This window comes from Scophthalmus maximus, chromosome 2 (genome assembly GCF_022379125.1).
Source record: "Scophthalmus maximus strain ysfricsl-2021 chromosome 2, ASM2237912v1, whole genome shotgun sequence".
Taxonomy (NCBI): domain Eukaryota; kingdom Metazoa; phylum Chordata; class Actinopteri; order Pleuronectiformes; family Scophthalmidae; genus Scophthalmus; species Scophthalmus maximus.
Window position 1 is genome coordinate 30,527,974 of NC_061516.1, and position 16,869 is coordinate 30,544,842.

The 16,869-nt window shown below is 41.8% G+C and overlaps 1 protein-coding gene across 4 annotated transcripts in view; it reads right to left on the bottom strand.

The window, feature by feature from the left end:
* arhgef39 (Rho guanine nucleotide exchange factor (GEF) 39) overlaps positions 1–16,869 on the bottom strand; it is a 60,098-nt gene continuing 43,229 nt past the window's right edge. For 2 of the 4 annotated variants that reach the window (XM_035626259.2, XM_035626257.2), the window contains 5 exons: positions 16,557–16,786; positions 9,224–9,312; positions 3,774–3,921; positions 2,614–2,708; positions 1–1,600 (listed from right to left, as the gene is read on the bottom strand). In XM_035626259.2, the coding sequence (XP_035482152.2) occupies positions 1,561–1,600; positions 2,614–2,708; positions 3,774–3,921; positions 9,224–9,312; positions 16,557–16,786 (602 nt within the window). In that variant the 3' untranslated portion in view covers positions 1–1,560. Of the gene's footprint in view, positions 1,601–2,613; positions 2,709–3,773; positions 3,922–6,594; positions 6,786–9,223; positions 9,313–16,556; positions 16,787–16,869 lie in introns of those variants that run through there. The other 2 variants (XM_035626258.2, XR_004790225.2) reach the window with 2 other exon arrangements.

Genomic DNA, 16,869 nt, shown 5'->3' on the forward strand with positions numbered 1-16,869 from the left:
GACTTCTTATAGAGTTTTATTGTCAAGTTGCCCCGTTACTTCCACCTCGTTCAACAACTTTAGAGAGAATCTTTTCTTTTTGAAAGGTGTAAAAAATAGGATCATAAAAATAAAGTGTAAAAATACCCACCCAGCTTATCAATGCAAAAACAAGAGTTAGTAAAAAGTCTATCAAAGCGTCAAACAGAAGAGAAACATAAATAAATGTTGATTGGTCGATAAAGGATATAATGTAGGATAGAGGATATTATGGTTATGATGAAAAAGAAATGAAAACATAATCAGGATCGTGACCAGGTTTTCATGTCTGGTTTGTTCACGCGTCACTGAAATCCACACAAACGCCGGCTGTCATTTTAAAAACACAACCGTGCGTGTGAACATATGCACGTCTCCCATGTCTCATGTACATGTGGCAAACGATCGATGATTAGACATTGAGACATTCCATAAGTAGTGTCCTATTGAACACTTCATCAACAGTGTGCTGCAACGATATGAGAGCAGGGCTGGTTTTGTGGTTATGATCAATAATCTGATAATTTATACATGAGCCTTCAGTTAGATTAAATGATGTCATAATAATGGAACACAATAATGAGACATTATGAAAGAAATAATCATAGCAATGAATTAAGCAAAATGGATCGATGAATCAATTAATTGTGAAATGATTCAACTGCTTAACTAAACTAATTACTGTGTATAAATATATATATATATAGTAATTTTTATTGTTTCTTTAAAGACAAAAAGCTTTTGAATGTCTATTTCAAAAAAGCATTTCATCCACTGACACACAAGTGGTCACTTGTTGTCTTTCTAGAGTTATCAGGACAAATTTTGGTTGAAAAAATATCGTGAGGACATTCTGGCAGTCTCTCTCTTATGACAGTCAAAATGGAAAAAATATATATTATTAAAATCATTAATCGCTGCATTTTCATTTTTATTTCGCCAATTGTCGGTATAAAGATTTTGTACTTTACTCTTTATTTGTATGTTTATTCATTTCATAATGTTTGAAGTACATTTTCATACATAATCACCACTTACATGTTGCACTAAATGCCACTCTTCCGAGGACCGAGCCTGCCGATGTTTTTATGGTTTCATTTACTGACTATTCAGATCTACCTTGTACTATTTTTTCCCTTTCCTTCCTGTAAATGTAAAGTAGAATGTAGACTATACTGAAACATCTAGTGGAGGTGGTGCATTAAGGCACAGTCTGGGGAAAAGGAGTGTTGGTGTGACAACATTGTGTGTAGATGAATCTCTGCTGGGGGGCCAGCAGCAGACACACAGTTAAAACAATCATCAGATATTTGGTCTTTGAAGCAGCACATCAAAATAGTTTATATTGCACAGGAATGAGCAGAAGCTGCTGTTAGTAAAACGTGCTGACATGTTAAAACAGTTAAGGCATAATGAAAATGGCTGTCGGCATCACGGACGTACAGTCGCTGAGGTGAGGTGAGTCTGAGAGGAAACCGGCCAGGATCCACCGTCATCGCAAAACTGATTTGCGTCCAGAGAGGCTGAGGAGCGGGAGGTCCCTCAGAGGATCACGCAGCCAGAGGTGGACGCCTCCGCACTGCTGGACACACACGGAAGGTTTCAAATCATATTCAATCAGAAAAATACAAACGTTAGTCCAAGACAGTCAGCAGCCATCACTCTCTCAATATGTTCTGCTGTCAGAAAGTCTCCAAACATGTTCTTGAAGACTCTTCATCAAGTCCTTACTAGTCCTAGTGGGATACGAGTTTTACACAAAATGTATTGATACTATTGAAGTATCGTTCATTTGAAGTATTGAACAACATAGGATATGGAGAATTACAAAAATGAACGGATGACCCAGCAGGTTTTCTTTAAGGACCTCTCTGTATCTGGCTGCATTCATCCTCTTTGCAATCCTGACCAGTGTCCCTGTCCCTGCTACTGCCACCACCAGCTTCACTGTACAGAGGGTGTTTGACACAGGTCATGTTTCGAGTTCTGCCCATAGGGTTAAAGATTTGCTCTCATTAGAGCAGAGGATCTGCTGCAGAGAACTGCTGATGTGCTGTCAGTGGGTTCTTGGTCACCTCTGCGACCGAAGCGTGTCTTTAAAAATACTTTTATACTTTTACCCTGATCTGCACCTCACCACAGTTTTATCCAAGAAGTCTACAGACAGTCCCTGGACCTCATGTCTTCATAGTAGTCTTGACATGCAGAAGGAATCGTGGGACCTTCCTAAACTACACAATGTCCAGTTCATTCAATTTGCCAAAAATGGACACCAGCCAAGTTCTAGACTCATCTTAAGAGTCACAGCAAAGGAACTGAATACTTCTATGCTTCTCTATTTCAGATACATTTGAAAAAAAATGTCTCTAACACAGGACTGGCGACCTGTCCAGGGTGAACCCTGCTTCTGGCCCAGTGATCCAGCCCTTAAAGGATGAAGCAGTATATCATCATGGATGGATTATTAACAGTGACAAATAGGTCGGAGTACTTCCTGAAGCCAGTGAAGCTCTAATATTAAAGTGAAATTTTTTTTTTTTGTAAAAACTTGGCAGAGCAGGGAGTCAAGACCACCAACTAAAATATGACGCCCACCTCTGCTCTGGAGCGTCACACTGCTTCATCCTTTTGGGGGCGCTGCCCTCCCACACTGGATGATCCCGGGGAGGCTCAGTGGCCTCAGTGTTTCCCTGAGGAGGAGAGAGGGGCACGCACACACACGCACACACACACACGCACACACACACACACACAGACACACACGCGCACACACACACACACACACGCACGCACACACACACACACACACACACAGACACACACGCGCGCACACACACACACACACACACACGCACGCACACACACGCACACACGCACACACAGACACACACGCGCACACACACACACACACACACGCACGCACACACACACGCACGCACACACACGCACACACACGCGCACACACACGCACACACACAGACACACACGCACACACGCACGCACACACGCACACACACACACACACGCGCACGCACACACACGCACACACGCACACACACACGCACACACACGCACACACACACGCACACACACAGACACACACACGCACACATCCACACACACGCACGCACACACACGTGATTAGGATATGAGTATGACAGCTTTTGAAAAACATGGATTCAAAACTATGGAATCAAAATTCTTTGAATCAACTTCCCTCTTCACCATTGTCATGAGTTGGAGGACAATATACCTGATGTGATCGATTGAATTGCTTTGTCATTTGTTGATTTTGTTATTATTGTGACTATTATTTGTACTGGGATATTCAAACTCAGCGAGTCATATCTTGTCAAATGTCATTTTTTTGCTGGGTTCCATTTGCTCTTATTTATTTATTTTATTGTCTTTTCATTTTTTTACTTTTCATTTCTCAAATATCAATGACTAAACAAATGTTAAAAAAAACCAAAAGTATTTCTCTGAAAAGAAAAAAATATATCAATGACTAAACAAGCAACCGTCACAGTTACATCTTTTGCTTTGTCAGGAGTCAGGACTGTATACAGGTGAAATGACAAATACATGTTCCCAGTTTGAATCCTGTGAAATGTTCTTTTATCTCTCATTATAAAACCAACATCAGAGTCTTTTTACATCTATATGGCGAAGGCTGTTGTCATGATGAGCTCCATGTTGAGCTGCTGGTTAAGGCCAAGTGTGTGTGTGTGTGTGTGTCCACGTGTGTTACTCACCATGTTTCTCTTCCTTCCGGGGTTGTTGTTGCTGCTGCTGCTGCTGCTGCTGCTGCTCGGTGTGTTGTGGCTGTCAGCGGCTGAGTGGAGGGGTCTCTGGCCACACTCACCTCTTTGATGGATCACTGTCTGTTTCGAGTGCAGCTTACTGTAAAGAACACACACACACACACACACACCTCACTTTACAAAGCGTATAATGAGAAAAACTTGCTCACTGGTAAAATGATAAACACAAACACCTGTATAAGTTTACAATGTGACAACGGAGCCCTCTGGTGGACAGACGGGGTGATGGCCTTACTGTCTCTGAATCACCACACAATTCAGTTCTTGAGACAGAAAGAAGACAAAGGCACAATCCTCCTTGTTTTCAATACAGATATTTAGATAGCATGTTGGCTGAGGTGAACACACATCTCAAAAATAGATAAATAAACAAAATAAAACTTAAATCCTTTTATAGTAGAGCGTGTATGTTCACATAAATGGCTGATGGCATAATAATACTAATAAGAACTTTATTCATAGAGCACTTTTTGTAATAAAAGAATAAATGCTATGTGCTGCTGTTATTTTATTACTTAACATTATAATAACACTTTTTTTTATTTATATAGAAAATTTTCCAAAAGAAAAAAGAGATTAGAAACTAAAATGAGAAACCCATACATATTATGGAACAGCAGTATGTAACATAGAGTATTCTGTATAAGCAGCACTGAGCCCATATTGAAAAAAAAACGTACAGTATAATATTGTTAAAATTAAAATATATTAAATTCAAACAGTTTAATTAAGAAAATAAAATAGGATCAAATGTGGTTACAAGGAAAATATGCTCCATTAAGGCAGGTGGAATTTAAATAAAGTAATTAACAGGATAAATTCCAACTTCGAGAGATTATCTAATATGAAGTGAATGTGTACTGTAATTCTATAAATATATATATATAAAATCTCATAAATACAGAAAAATAGAATAGAATAGAAATTAATTAAAAACACCATATTAATATGTAATAATGGAAATGTCTAATAATAAAGACAAGACATTTCTATGTTGTATGGGTGAGTGGAGTCTGAGGGTCTCATACTGAGCGGGAGACCAGGGGCCGTCACTGAAACAGGACGGTCTTGGATGAGCTGATGTCAGGGGCCTGGTGTTGCTGTGAGTACTGTAGTTACAGTAAAAGCTCTGTGATATATTCGGGGGCCAGGTTTACGTATCATAAATTCGGGCAATATGACACAACCCCCTGGATATAGTTAATAATCTGGCTGCTGAGTTCAGGATATTGAGAGACAGCGTGTGAATTACAGGCAGGTAAAAAGACGTGTGATGATATATTAACATGTATAACTTTGTCTGTGTCATACACATTGAGCAGGTGTCTGATCTTGGAAAAAGATGCATAAAGCAGGAAAAAAAATCCTCAGGGTAATTTAGAAATAGTGAAAAAATACATGAATAGATTCATCTGAAAACAAAGAGGCTTTGTACCAAATTTAGCTCCTTGCTAATTATCATGCGTTAGTCCCCTGCATTTGGACAGATGAAGAGAAAACAATAAAACAGAAAAAACCTTTCATCTCCCCTTCAAATGGACCAACAACCTACCAACTGACAGTATGTATAATATAATGAATGATAAATTGATATCAGGGTTTGTTTTTTACTCCACGAAATGAGAATCATTTCAGATCCTGTATTGGCCGGACTCTACTTAAAGGAGCAGTAAGCGATTTTGGATAATGTTAGTTTCTCTCTTTGTTGTTGTTGTTGTGATTTTACCGCTCTGGCCGGGCAACGAACCCAGGTTTTTTTTGCCTCACACACAAAAGCAACAGCTAACGGACGGCGAGCAAACATTGGCCCATTTTTTTACCAAACGTGTATTGCTTTAGAATCGCTTACTGGCGCTTTAACACAGCAATTTTTGTCCAGGAATGTTCGCCACACATACTCAGTAAAATAGATTGCAGTACCAGTCGATGACAGACCTAAAAGACGTTTATGTAAATGAAAATCATTGAGATTGCCACTTGCTCTTCATATTGCAAGAACATTTTCGAGTGTCAAATCATTCAAAACAAAGTCTTCATATGTGAAAAAAGAACTTCTCTGCCTTTGCAGACATTGTGATTCACCACCACTCAGAGGTGTCTGAGTTCTGCTAATCTTTCATCAGGATCATAACGTTACAAGCTTTAATATCGGGCCGCAGAATTTTTACAAAATAACATGATGATTTCCATTTCCACAGCACGGTTCATCTTGGAGTTAATGAATGATAATAAGGAAATCGTGCCCCGCTGCATTATTATGAATTTATCTCATAAGGTCGGTCTGAAGACCTTCTCCACCTCCTGCAGAGGAGAAGTGAGTCAGAGTTAAACTGTCTTTAGCCTTCATTACATCCCTGGTGGTCGGGCCTCAGCCTGACTCACCGTTCACTAAGTGTCACCGAGCATTGATCTGCAAACTAATTAAGTCCCTCGGCTTGGACATGCATGCGTGTCTGCATGTGTGTATTGTATTGTATTAATACAAATATCTGCTGAACCAAAGGAAACACTGCAACGGAAAATGAAAAGAACAAAATCAGGAGTCGAAGCGTAGTAATGTGAATGAGCAGGTGAAAAACATTGACACGGAGCCTACCGGTCCAATATGACTCATCCATAAAAAAAATAATAAATGTTTGATAATCACTGAGAACGGCATCCAATAGATTCAGAGATGTCAGTCCAGAGTGTGTGTGTGTATGTAGTCTTTGTTAAATCAATAATTCAGCTGTGTGTGTCGACATACTCGCACCCCTCAGCACTGCAGTTCTCCCTGGTGGTGTGAGCGCTGCTGACCCCTGGTCCTCTCCGCCCGTCCCCTCCTCGGTCCTCCATCACCAGCTAATTACGCTCCCTGGAGTTCGGAGCCATCGGCCTGCAGCCTCGGCCCCCATCTGCCGCGCCGTCTGAGCTCTCTGACAGCCTCCCCTCTCTCTCTCCTCTCTGACAAAGTGATAAACTAATAAGCCTGGCTGGACACACTGGGGTCGAGGGGAAGGGGTGGGGTTGCCCCTCAGCAGAACACATAGCCGGGCTGACTCGGACCGTGCTCGGGGGAGGCGGGGCCAGGCGGGCTGGGAGTGGAGTTACTGAGGTCTGGCTGATCAATGCTGAGAGACAGACAGGCCTGAGGTACAGCTCCAGAGTGTGTGCACGTTTTGTTCTCATCAGATAATGAGCGACAGGAAGAAGACACATCCGATATCAAATTATCTCTCAATATAAAACAATACATATACAACATGGTTTTCAAAATCCAACATTATAAATGAATAAAGCTCTGAGCAGCTGACAGCCACTAAAATGAATTGTAAAGGAGACTGGTGATATTTTACATTTTTCTTCTTCTTGTCAAATAAAATCACGAACCAACGCTGAATGAAAGTGACTGACGGGAGTTTCATGCAGACACACTGGACACATTCCTTGGAACAGTATAAAAGACAATTATTTGGAGGGTTGAAGGCATTTTAAATATTTTTTGAAATAATTTTATGAAAAAAAAATGAATGAATGAAAATTTGCTTAAAAGAACAGATGTAGACAGAATGTATCTAAAGTAATGCAAAGGGATCAACAATAGTCCCAGATATTGAATACACATACTTTAAATATTACACTCCACAAAGACAACAACACACAATACAACGTGTTGCCACGTGCGGCTGCCATAAAGAGAGGAAACTATTTGTATTCTTCTTAATATATTCATATTTTGAAATGCATCGGCTGTTCCTGAGCGGAGGACCTGCCCGCTGAATCCTGGTGTTAAAACAAGAGCCCGAGGCAAAATTATTAAAGACCCTTAGCGTTGATAAGCTCTGACATTATTGGTTCAGCAGAGATTGAGAAAAAAAAGGATTTCCATTGTTTGTTATGCTACATAAAAGTTATTGTGCACAATTTATTGTCTTAATCCTGTTTGTGATTAAGACATTCCTCTATGATGCGTTCACCAGAAGAGATCTCTCTCTTTCTCTGAGCCACGTTTAAACGTGTGCTTACGCTTCACTAGAGTCGATGGTGACAATGTTCTTTTGTATGTTCGGGAGGAAACACAAGCAACCTGTGGAATCATCAACTCAAATCCATCACATACAGCTTTCAACGTAGTCCAGCTTGTATTTATCGGTCAGGTTGCCTCAGGTACGTTATGCAGCGTTTCCACACCATTAGATTATATCTGGGGGTTGGGGGGTGGTGAGGGTGGATGACGGTTGTGATAACCCATTGAACACGCACACAGATCTTTTAGGTTATGATGAGAAGTGTTTAAAAAGAAAATGTGTCGGATCATTATGACACAGCGGCGGGACAAATTAGAATACGGCGGCCCGCCGCAGTCGAGGTAATTAATGGGAAACGCTGTTATGTGTGCGAGCAGCCCGGAGCCCACACGCGGAGTTAACCAAATTATACGAACACGGGTTGATGATTAAACGTAATCATTCAACAGTTGATTGTTATGGGTGCGTTTCCATGAGCTAAATCTGAAACCGTCAGAGTCTCGTCTTAAGTTGTCGCTCAGAAATTCACACTTTGAGTTTTAGGTCGCTCGGAGCAGGAGTGGATTTTAGTGACCACACTGTAAAAAGTCAAAGTTAAGGCCTGCATTCATTTTTTAATTTTACTCAAAGGTGCAGTATTTAGAATTTAGTGGGATCTATGAACAGAAATGGATGATAGTATTCATAATTATTCATATAATTGGCATTATCAGATGGTTTCCAGTTGGTACAAATTAACCATGAGTCATGTGTGCGGACCGAAGTTAATCATGCAGCGAAAGAGTTCCTCAGGGCTCTGTGCTCGGCCCAATTCAATGTAACATCCATTAGGAAACATTATTAGGAAACACTGTAAATTTTAATTATTAGGTGACTATACTCAGTTATACTTATCTATGAAACCAGATGAAATTAGAGGGGGAGTAAACAATTCTGGAGAAAGCTTGCTTCTCTCTTCGTTGTTGTTAAGATTTTACTGCTCTGGCCAGGAGTGTGACGCACTGACCACTAGGCCCAAACCGCGGAGTTGCAGCGCCACCCACCAGCAAGTCTCTTGACGTGTCGACGAGTGACGTTTACAAACTGCGCACAGTGTTGTTGGTGCGGCCTGCACCATTTTTTCCCACCATTTACAGAGCCTAGTCTGTGCCGAAAACCTGGATTTTTTTTCGCCACACACACAAAAGCGAAGGCTAACGGACGGTGAGGAAATATTCGCTGATTTTTACAGTACAGTTAAGTACAGGATCAATAAGCAGCATTGTTGCCGTTACATATGAAAGCAGTGAAAACAGAAAAGCAGATTCCACCGAAAAGTATTTACCTCTTACTGTGGATTAAATCTGTGTGTGTGTGTAAACAGCATGCACATACCTGATTGCTGAGCTCAGACTTTGGTGCCAGTCGTTCAGATCCTTCTGGTTGCTGGACATGAGCAGGAGCTTGGCTTTGGGGAAGGTTAGCTGGAAGAAGACAAGGTAAGAGGAGGGTAGTTAGGATGCATGCTGGCAGTGTTGGTGTGTGTGTATGAGGTGCTGTGGTGGGTAATATTGGCCCTGACACGATGGCATCAACAGCACGGGCTAAAAATGTAGGTTCCCTCTTTAGTTTTATTGAGACTAATGTGTTGGTATGGCACGAGTCAGGACAGATCCACGACTTGAACTATTAACAGACGCAAGGGGAACCATGAACATCTGCTTTGGCTTGTATTTTTGAGGCCTCATTGTCTGTCAGTCATCCGAGGCTGAAGCTGCAGTAACACAAGGTAAACAGCAGAGGGTAGGCCGAATTAAGAAACCCTCCTCCTCTCTGTCAACTCATCATACGAGCAAAAAACCTGCTGCTGCTCCTCACGGGGTATCCATCGCCCCTGCAACTCTGACATCTGAAGGTGAAGACGACGGAGGGGGCGAGAGGAGTCGAGTTCAGAATCTGATGCAGTCGGGTCACATTTAGTGGGAAACTCGAGGCGTTCTCTCTTGTGGGCTCTGCACGGTGACAGAGTCCTCTTCCTTTGAGTCAACAGTAATTATCAACTCTCTCGCTCACGCGGCTAAAACCAGACCGTGATTGTGCTTGTCAAACAAGCCAATGGGAGACGTCTGGGCCCAAACAAAGGGGGCTTTTAGAGCAGCGTAATTACACTGGCGAGGCTATTACAGGGGATCAAATTAGCCTTTCACCACATTTAAATGGCCTTTCTCATTTACCTGTGGCAGCAGCCTCTTCGCAGGCAACCTGCGACACACAGTATCGATCACTTCCAGAACGGACGAGCATATAGCTCATCAAACCTAATGATGTTTTTTACACAGAGGGAGGGGAGTGTCTCTCATTATGCATTAAATAGATTAAGATTTCAAATGTACCATCATCAAAAGTATTATCTAATTACAGAGTTCATTGAGTGGGGCCCGCACTGAGTGGCGCATGATATAAGGCACTCGCGACTTGGGGGGACAGCGGCTGATTTATGCACAAATACATTCCACTTCTGTTGGAATGCAGTAATTAGGGATTTGTCAGGAAATCTGACCCTCTTAGGTAGAAATTACTTTGTATAATAAGAACGGCAGAGCCTCATCGCCGCACATAATTTAGCTTGATTATTTATACATCAAAGAGAATCTGTCAGGGATGTGGGAAAATATTCAAGTAGCGAGGGAATATTAGCACGGGGAAGAAGGCAGACGGAGAGTAAGAGAGGGGAGAGAAGGAGGAAGCGGTCGAGGCAGACAAAAGGAGAGAAGACAAAAAGAGGAAAAACAAGCCACGTGTAAAAGCCAGCTCTCTATTAACATGTTACCAGAGAGAGAGCGAAGGAGAGAGAGAAAAATAACGGGAATTTTAATAAAAGCATTTTTTTTCCTAAACTTTGCATATAGATTGCCATGGCATTTACAGCTGTCAAATTTAATTTGGCTTTAATTCTTCATGGGCCTGGATGACGAGGGCCCCGGAGTGCTGACAGCCCTTTTCTTTGAGTTTAGGTAGGGGCCCAGGATCAATAATGTGTCCTTATGAGAAATTACATGTAATGCTATTGAGTATGCATCTGGGCCCCCGGCGGGATAAGAGGCTAATGAAATGCCATTTCTGCCATTAGATAATGTGCAGCAGGGGGCCGGTGGAGAGCGGCGACAGGCCTGAGGAAGATGTATTTACTGGAGGGGCCGGAAGAGATGGATCTGCAGCCTAATCTGATCCAGCAGCTGAGAGATTCTGTTGCAGCTGGCAGCCAACACTACACCGCTCAGCGCGTGCACACACCCACACCCCCAAATAATATAGCTCTGACTAATCTCCCCATCAGCAGACTTTTCATTAGTCACTTGAAGGATGCTTTTAATTCTCCCTGCCTTTAAAGATGAAGTCACACAGGCCAGGTCATGCTGAGACGATCGCACATGCTGGACACTGTAGCCTTAGACACTGAACCATCCGAATCTACCCTCCCATCTGTGTTCTGTGCTGCGGATCATCACAAAATAAACAAACTATGCATTTGCACTCACATACTATACATGTACAAAATCTGTCGACCCTACTGGTAGTGAATCACAATGGCTTAGCTAATTTGCAAAAGCAAATTATTAAAACTATAGAGTAGAAAATGAATTATCAATTGTAAATACTAGCTAGACCTTCGTAAAGGCCCAACAGTCCCCTTAAATTCCATCATCCCACACACAATTGCACACACTCAAATCAGTCCCCATAATATGCCTGATTTGAAAAATATATATATACTGTAGATCCATTAATTATTCCCTGGGAAATCCATGAAGTTGCCAAAAAAGTAATGTTAAAGGAAGTGATAAAAATTTAATGGATCCCCTTTGTCCAGATTCACACCAAATTTAAAACGGTTCTTTATTGGCTCATGTCCTCTTCACCAATCTTCATGGAAATAGGTTTCACAAACAAACTAGATTGTCACTCTGCCAAGGCCCAACACATTAAAAACTGTCCCCATATTAAGCCTGAATTGTTTAATCTAGATCCGTGTATTATTTCCTAAGACATCTGTGAAAATGTCGAAAATGCCCTATCTCACAATGTTAAAGAAAGTTATAAAAAAAAAAATCCTGTATCCGCCCCTTTGTCCAAATTCACCCGTAAAATGTAATATTTTCTGCCTTGGCCCATGTTTCATCCTTCCACTTAGTTTTTTGGCAATCTGTTCGGTTGTTTTTGCGTAATCCGGTTTACAACCAAGAAAAAACCGAAGTGCACTCAGAGATCGCAGACCACCACCAAAACTGAGCAATCCCCCTTGCAGCGGGGAGGAATACCTGGTAAAATATCCTCAGAGACCCAGATCTGGATTCCTCCCAAAATTTAAAGTGCCACTGTCTAATGTTTGTACTTTTCTGGCAGAATCTGGTGGTAAAGTTGCAAACTGCAGCCAACTGAGCATCCGACAGGGGACACTTTACGGGTCCCCCTAATGTTACTATATTTAACTCATTCAAAGTAGACGAAAAAACATTGGTTCTTTGTTGCAGGTGATTAAACATATATGAACCCATTGTTATGGACAATATATGCAATTTCTGTGAATACGTTCTTCTTAATATTACAGACTGTAGCTAACCAACTGTTGGCTGAGATCCATCTTTCATCAAATTTGACAACATTTTTAGCCAAATCCGTTCATGACATTTTGAGAAAACCTGGTGACAAACAGACATAAAAACCCCCAACCAATAACATAACACCCTTGGCAGAGGTAACTAATACACAAATTCATTATGAAAAAAAACCCAAGTGCTAATTATAAGTGCCTAATTTTCTGTCTAGTTTTATTAAGTCACAAACTGTCTGAGCCAGCTGTGCGAGCAGACAGTAGAGGAATCAGAGCTCTGGATAGCCGCTGTGCATCACAGGGAGGCACATTAGAAACACAACATAAAGAGCTCTTTGAGGAAGAGCGCATCAACTGAAATGAATATTGATATCGCCCAGCATTGGCACTGAACACTTGCTGCATAAACGCTTTGGTTACTTGCTCAATGATGCGCAACTCGTTCCCTTTGAATGTTTCACGACAGCAACTACATCATTTAGACACTGTTTGTCAGCCAGCAGCTGCACCGAGACCTGGAAGACGGATCAGACTGAGAGGAAGGACGCATTAAGTGGGGGGAAAAAGTTCAAATTTTGGGCGCCATCGACAAGGTTTTGAAGGGATTAGGGAGAAGAAGAGGAGAGGTAACTGCAAGTCTCCTCTGACAAGCGGAACTAAATGACATTTCATTCAGGGAGGCAGGAAACCTTCAGGAAATCACTAGAAGATTAAACAACAGAAGCCATCAAGGCCATAACTAAGACAAATCAAAGCAGCATACATCAAGAGTGGAAATTAAATAATACCTCAACTAAGGACTCACTCATGTGTATACTCAAATCAATGAACAGATGCCGCTCCACCTGCTGCCCAAAAAACACTCAGAGCAGTTTATTTTTTTACCTTAACAAACTTTTCCTAATTTTTCTGCACACAAAAAAGTTACAGTTTCGGAAATGACTCTGAAACGGCTGAAAATGCCATATCGGGCATCAGGGATTAAGTAAATCAGATCCGATACAAGTCTTTTATGTAGTTAAGTAGTTTTTCCCGATAAAAACTGCACTTTCTAGCATGAAATATTGCCAAATGCTGACATTTTGGCAAGCACTGGCATGAACAGCCGCTTTGAAGCCTCTAGTTTGGCATTTTGTCAAGCGCCATCTTGGTTTTTTGGAGTTGCGATGGGTGGGGCTCCACCGCACGTAATTAACAAAATGAACATCACGCTGTTATGAATGGCACTCCTCAGGAAATGTTTACTGGCGCTATAAATCAAATGAGGAGTAGAGTAAGTTTCTCATAGACTTAACTCCTTTTTTCGCAACTAGAGGAGTCGCCCTCTGCTGGTCATTTCAAGAGAAGACAGGTGTTTGGCACTTCCCCATTGAGTTCACTTTCCAGACCCGCAGTCTATGTCCATTTGTGTATATAGTCTATGGTTGTACTGTCACCGGCAGGTACTGTTTATAGAGCAGCAAAGAAGAAGTGCTTGGCAATATTTTATGCAGGAAAGTGCCACAAGTATAATGAAGACGTTTACGGTATGAGTTGTTATTTTTTTTAATGCACTGGTATCGGCCGATACGCAAAGTCCAGGAATTGGGAAGGAAAAAAAATCTAAAGCTAATATTGGTCCCAAAATTCTTTCCCAGAATAAGGCGTCAAATTATAAGAGATGTCATGAAGAAATCACAAAGAAGTCAGAAAATTACTTCATGCATAGTTCAAAATTGTTCCCGGTAAAGTCTATAGACAGTACCTAAAGCTTATATACTGTAGATTGAAATATCATTTATGATCATATAGTAGGAATGATGTCATCATGATGTCACTATGAAAGTGCATTATTACAAAGTAAAAAAAGTTAGCATTGCCTGATAGGGATACACTTTATATAATGTGCACTATTTAGCTTGTTTGTTAGGTGGGAAATGAAGATGTTGAGCTCGGTAACAAAAAGAAACTTAAGAAACTAGCTTCTTTGACACAATTTGTACGTTCAATTGTGTTTCAGGAACCAATTACAAGATGAGAATGAGACTGGCACTAATGTAAACTACAGGAATTTGTCATCAAACTGAAACCACAGACACTCTGCTTTGCTGAGGGGTAGGAGGGCTTTCACCATCACTGCTCTGTGACATTCATCAGCCTAACTTTGACTCAGTTTTTCTTTCGCTGCATGGAAAATGGTCAGTGCGACTCACTGGGTGACTGCCTGAGGAGCATGGTGAAAACACAAATTAATTCTAAGTTATTATTGAGAATATTAATTGAATAACTTGCTGTATGTATGCATTCACAGTAGGCTTAACAGTCCCTGAAGGCCAACTTGTTGTTGCATTGCTTTAGGTGTGATGGGTCACAGAACACACCAGTGGGCTGAGCAGACAGTAGGATAAGCAAACCTCCACGCAGATGTTGGGAAGCACATTAGAAACACAGCATCAAAAATATCACAAGTTCTTCTTCCCTAACAAGTGCAGCGCCAGGTGTTAGGATACCGGGGCAGAGAAGTGGGCTACTGGAACAAGACATTCATGGACCAGGATGGAGAATATGGAATTGATGGAATGCTACGCAATCCCAGTGAGAAGGGATATATGCAGAGGATGTGGGACCAATAGAGACTTTGAAACATCTAGGTTAACAAAGAAACAAGTACAAGCTAAGCGTTCGCAATCGCAAACTGCTATCGCAACTTGAGATTGATCAGGAAGATCTCCCCAAGTGATGACCTACTAAGTGAATACCTCAGGCAGCAGAGACCCGATGAGGAGGAAGAGGAACCATCATGATGGTACATGCCTTGGTACTGCATTGCATGTACCACCAGCAGATAGAAGAAGTGGCTGATATCTAGAAATGCTACCAGTGGCTGGAAAAGGCTGGTCTCAAAGCCCTTGTGGCAGCACAAGAGCAGGTGCTAAGCACAAGACCAATAGAGGCCGGGGTCTACCACACCAGACAGGACCCCAAGTGCAGGCTGTGCAAAGACGCCCCTGAAACCATCCAGCACATAAGGTGTAAGATGCAGGCAGGTACCGTGTACTTGGAATTCCATAACCAAGAGACTTGCATGTCTTTGAGCTAAGATCCTGTGGGACTTCCAAGATTCAGACTGATGAAATGGTGGCGGTGAACCAACTGGACATCGTGGTGGTCAACAAACAACAGAATAAGGAAGTAGTGATAGACGTAGTATAGAAGAAGGTGTGGAAAGTGAAGGCAACGGTGTGGCCAGTGGTGATCGGAGCACCCGGGGCATTAAGCCCCAAACTTAAGTGGCTCTGTGATACCATGTGATATAATTTGGCCAATCAGAACACAGTCTGTAAGCACTAGGTTTGTGGATTACACCGAGAGATGAAAATCACTTGTGTTGTGGAATTTTGCCTATCCTCCCTGAGAAACTCTTGGTTCTCAGACACCAAGCAACGCCATCTTATCAATGGCAAGCCAAAACAATTAGTGAGCAGCTCAAGTTTCTCTCTCGAGGTGTCATAGTCGCGGGGAGATGACGACATTACTCATAGCTGAATACAGTACAGAGACCGGAGATGGGCAGACTATCTTGGGACACCAAACACTGTGAACCTCTTGATCTGTGCAGTGAACCGGAAGTCTCCTCAATATTGAGCTCTTATAATAAATGCTTCTGCTTAAGACATCCACGATTTCAGTCTTCCTGAATCAGCATCCACTCCATCAATTATTCCATTTCAACTTGTATGTGTTGTTGTTTTCTGAAAGGCTTGACTAGAGGGGGATATCATAGGTGCCGAAAACATGCAATTAGACATATGCAAGACTGGCAACATTATGAATTTGAACACACAATTTGAATGAAATAAATTTAAGATACGAATGTTGCTCTGTCTTCGACTGCAAAAATTTAATTAATTTAACTAATTTCCTGCAGTTTTCTTACTTCTAATATGAGTTTTCAGCTGCTGTTCATAAATAAATTGGTTGGTTTGTTAATGTTGTTTTTCAGCCTGTTTTCCACTACATGAACACGATCTAATACTATATTCCACAATTTCCCAGAAATCCCTCTAATGCTTTGATAAGAAACTCATATGAACAACTCAGGTAAGTCGGTTGAGGGCCTGGCTGGCTGATACTCACACTGAGCAGGCCTCCTTTGCTCTTGGTGTGCCCAAACACCTTCTCCACAGTGCAATCCTGCAGCGGGTAGATGTGCTGGCCGGTGAATTTGTCCCCATTGGTGGGATGCAGTGGGCTGCAGCGCTTGGCCTGCAGCAGCATGTCAGAGAACAGGAAGAACATCTTGGGCTTTGCCTCTGCACCTTTCGGAGGAACCATATTCAGCCAGCCCTCGCGGATGTACCACCTCCCTGTGAAAGGAGGGAGGAACAGACAAAAGCCTTATCAGTCATTGTCGTTCGCAGCTCAGTCTGTGTCAGGGTTATGGAGAAGC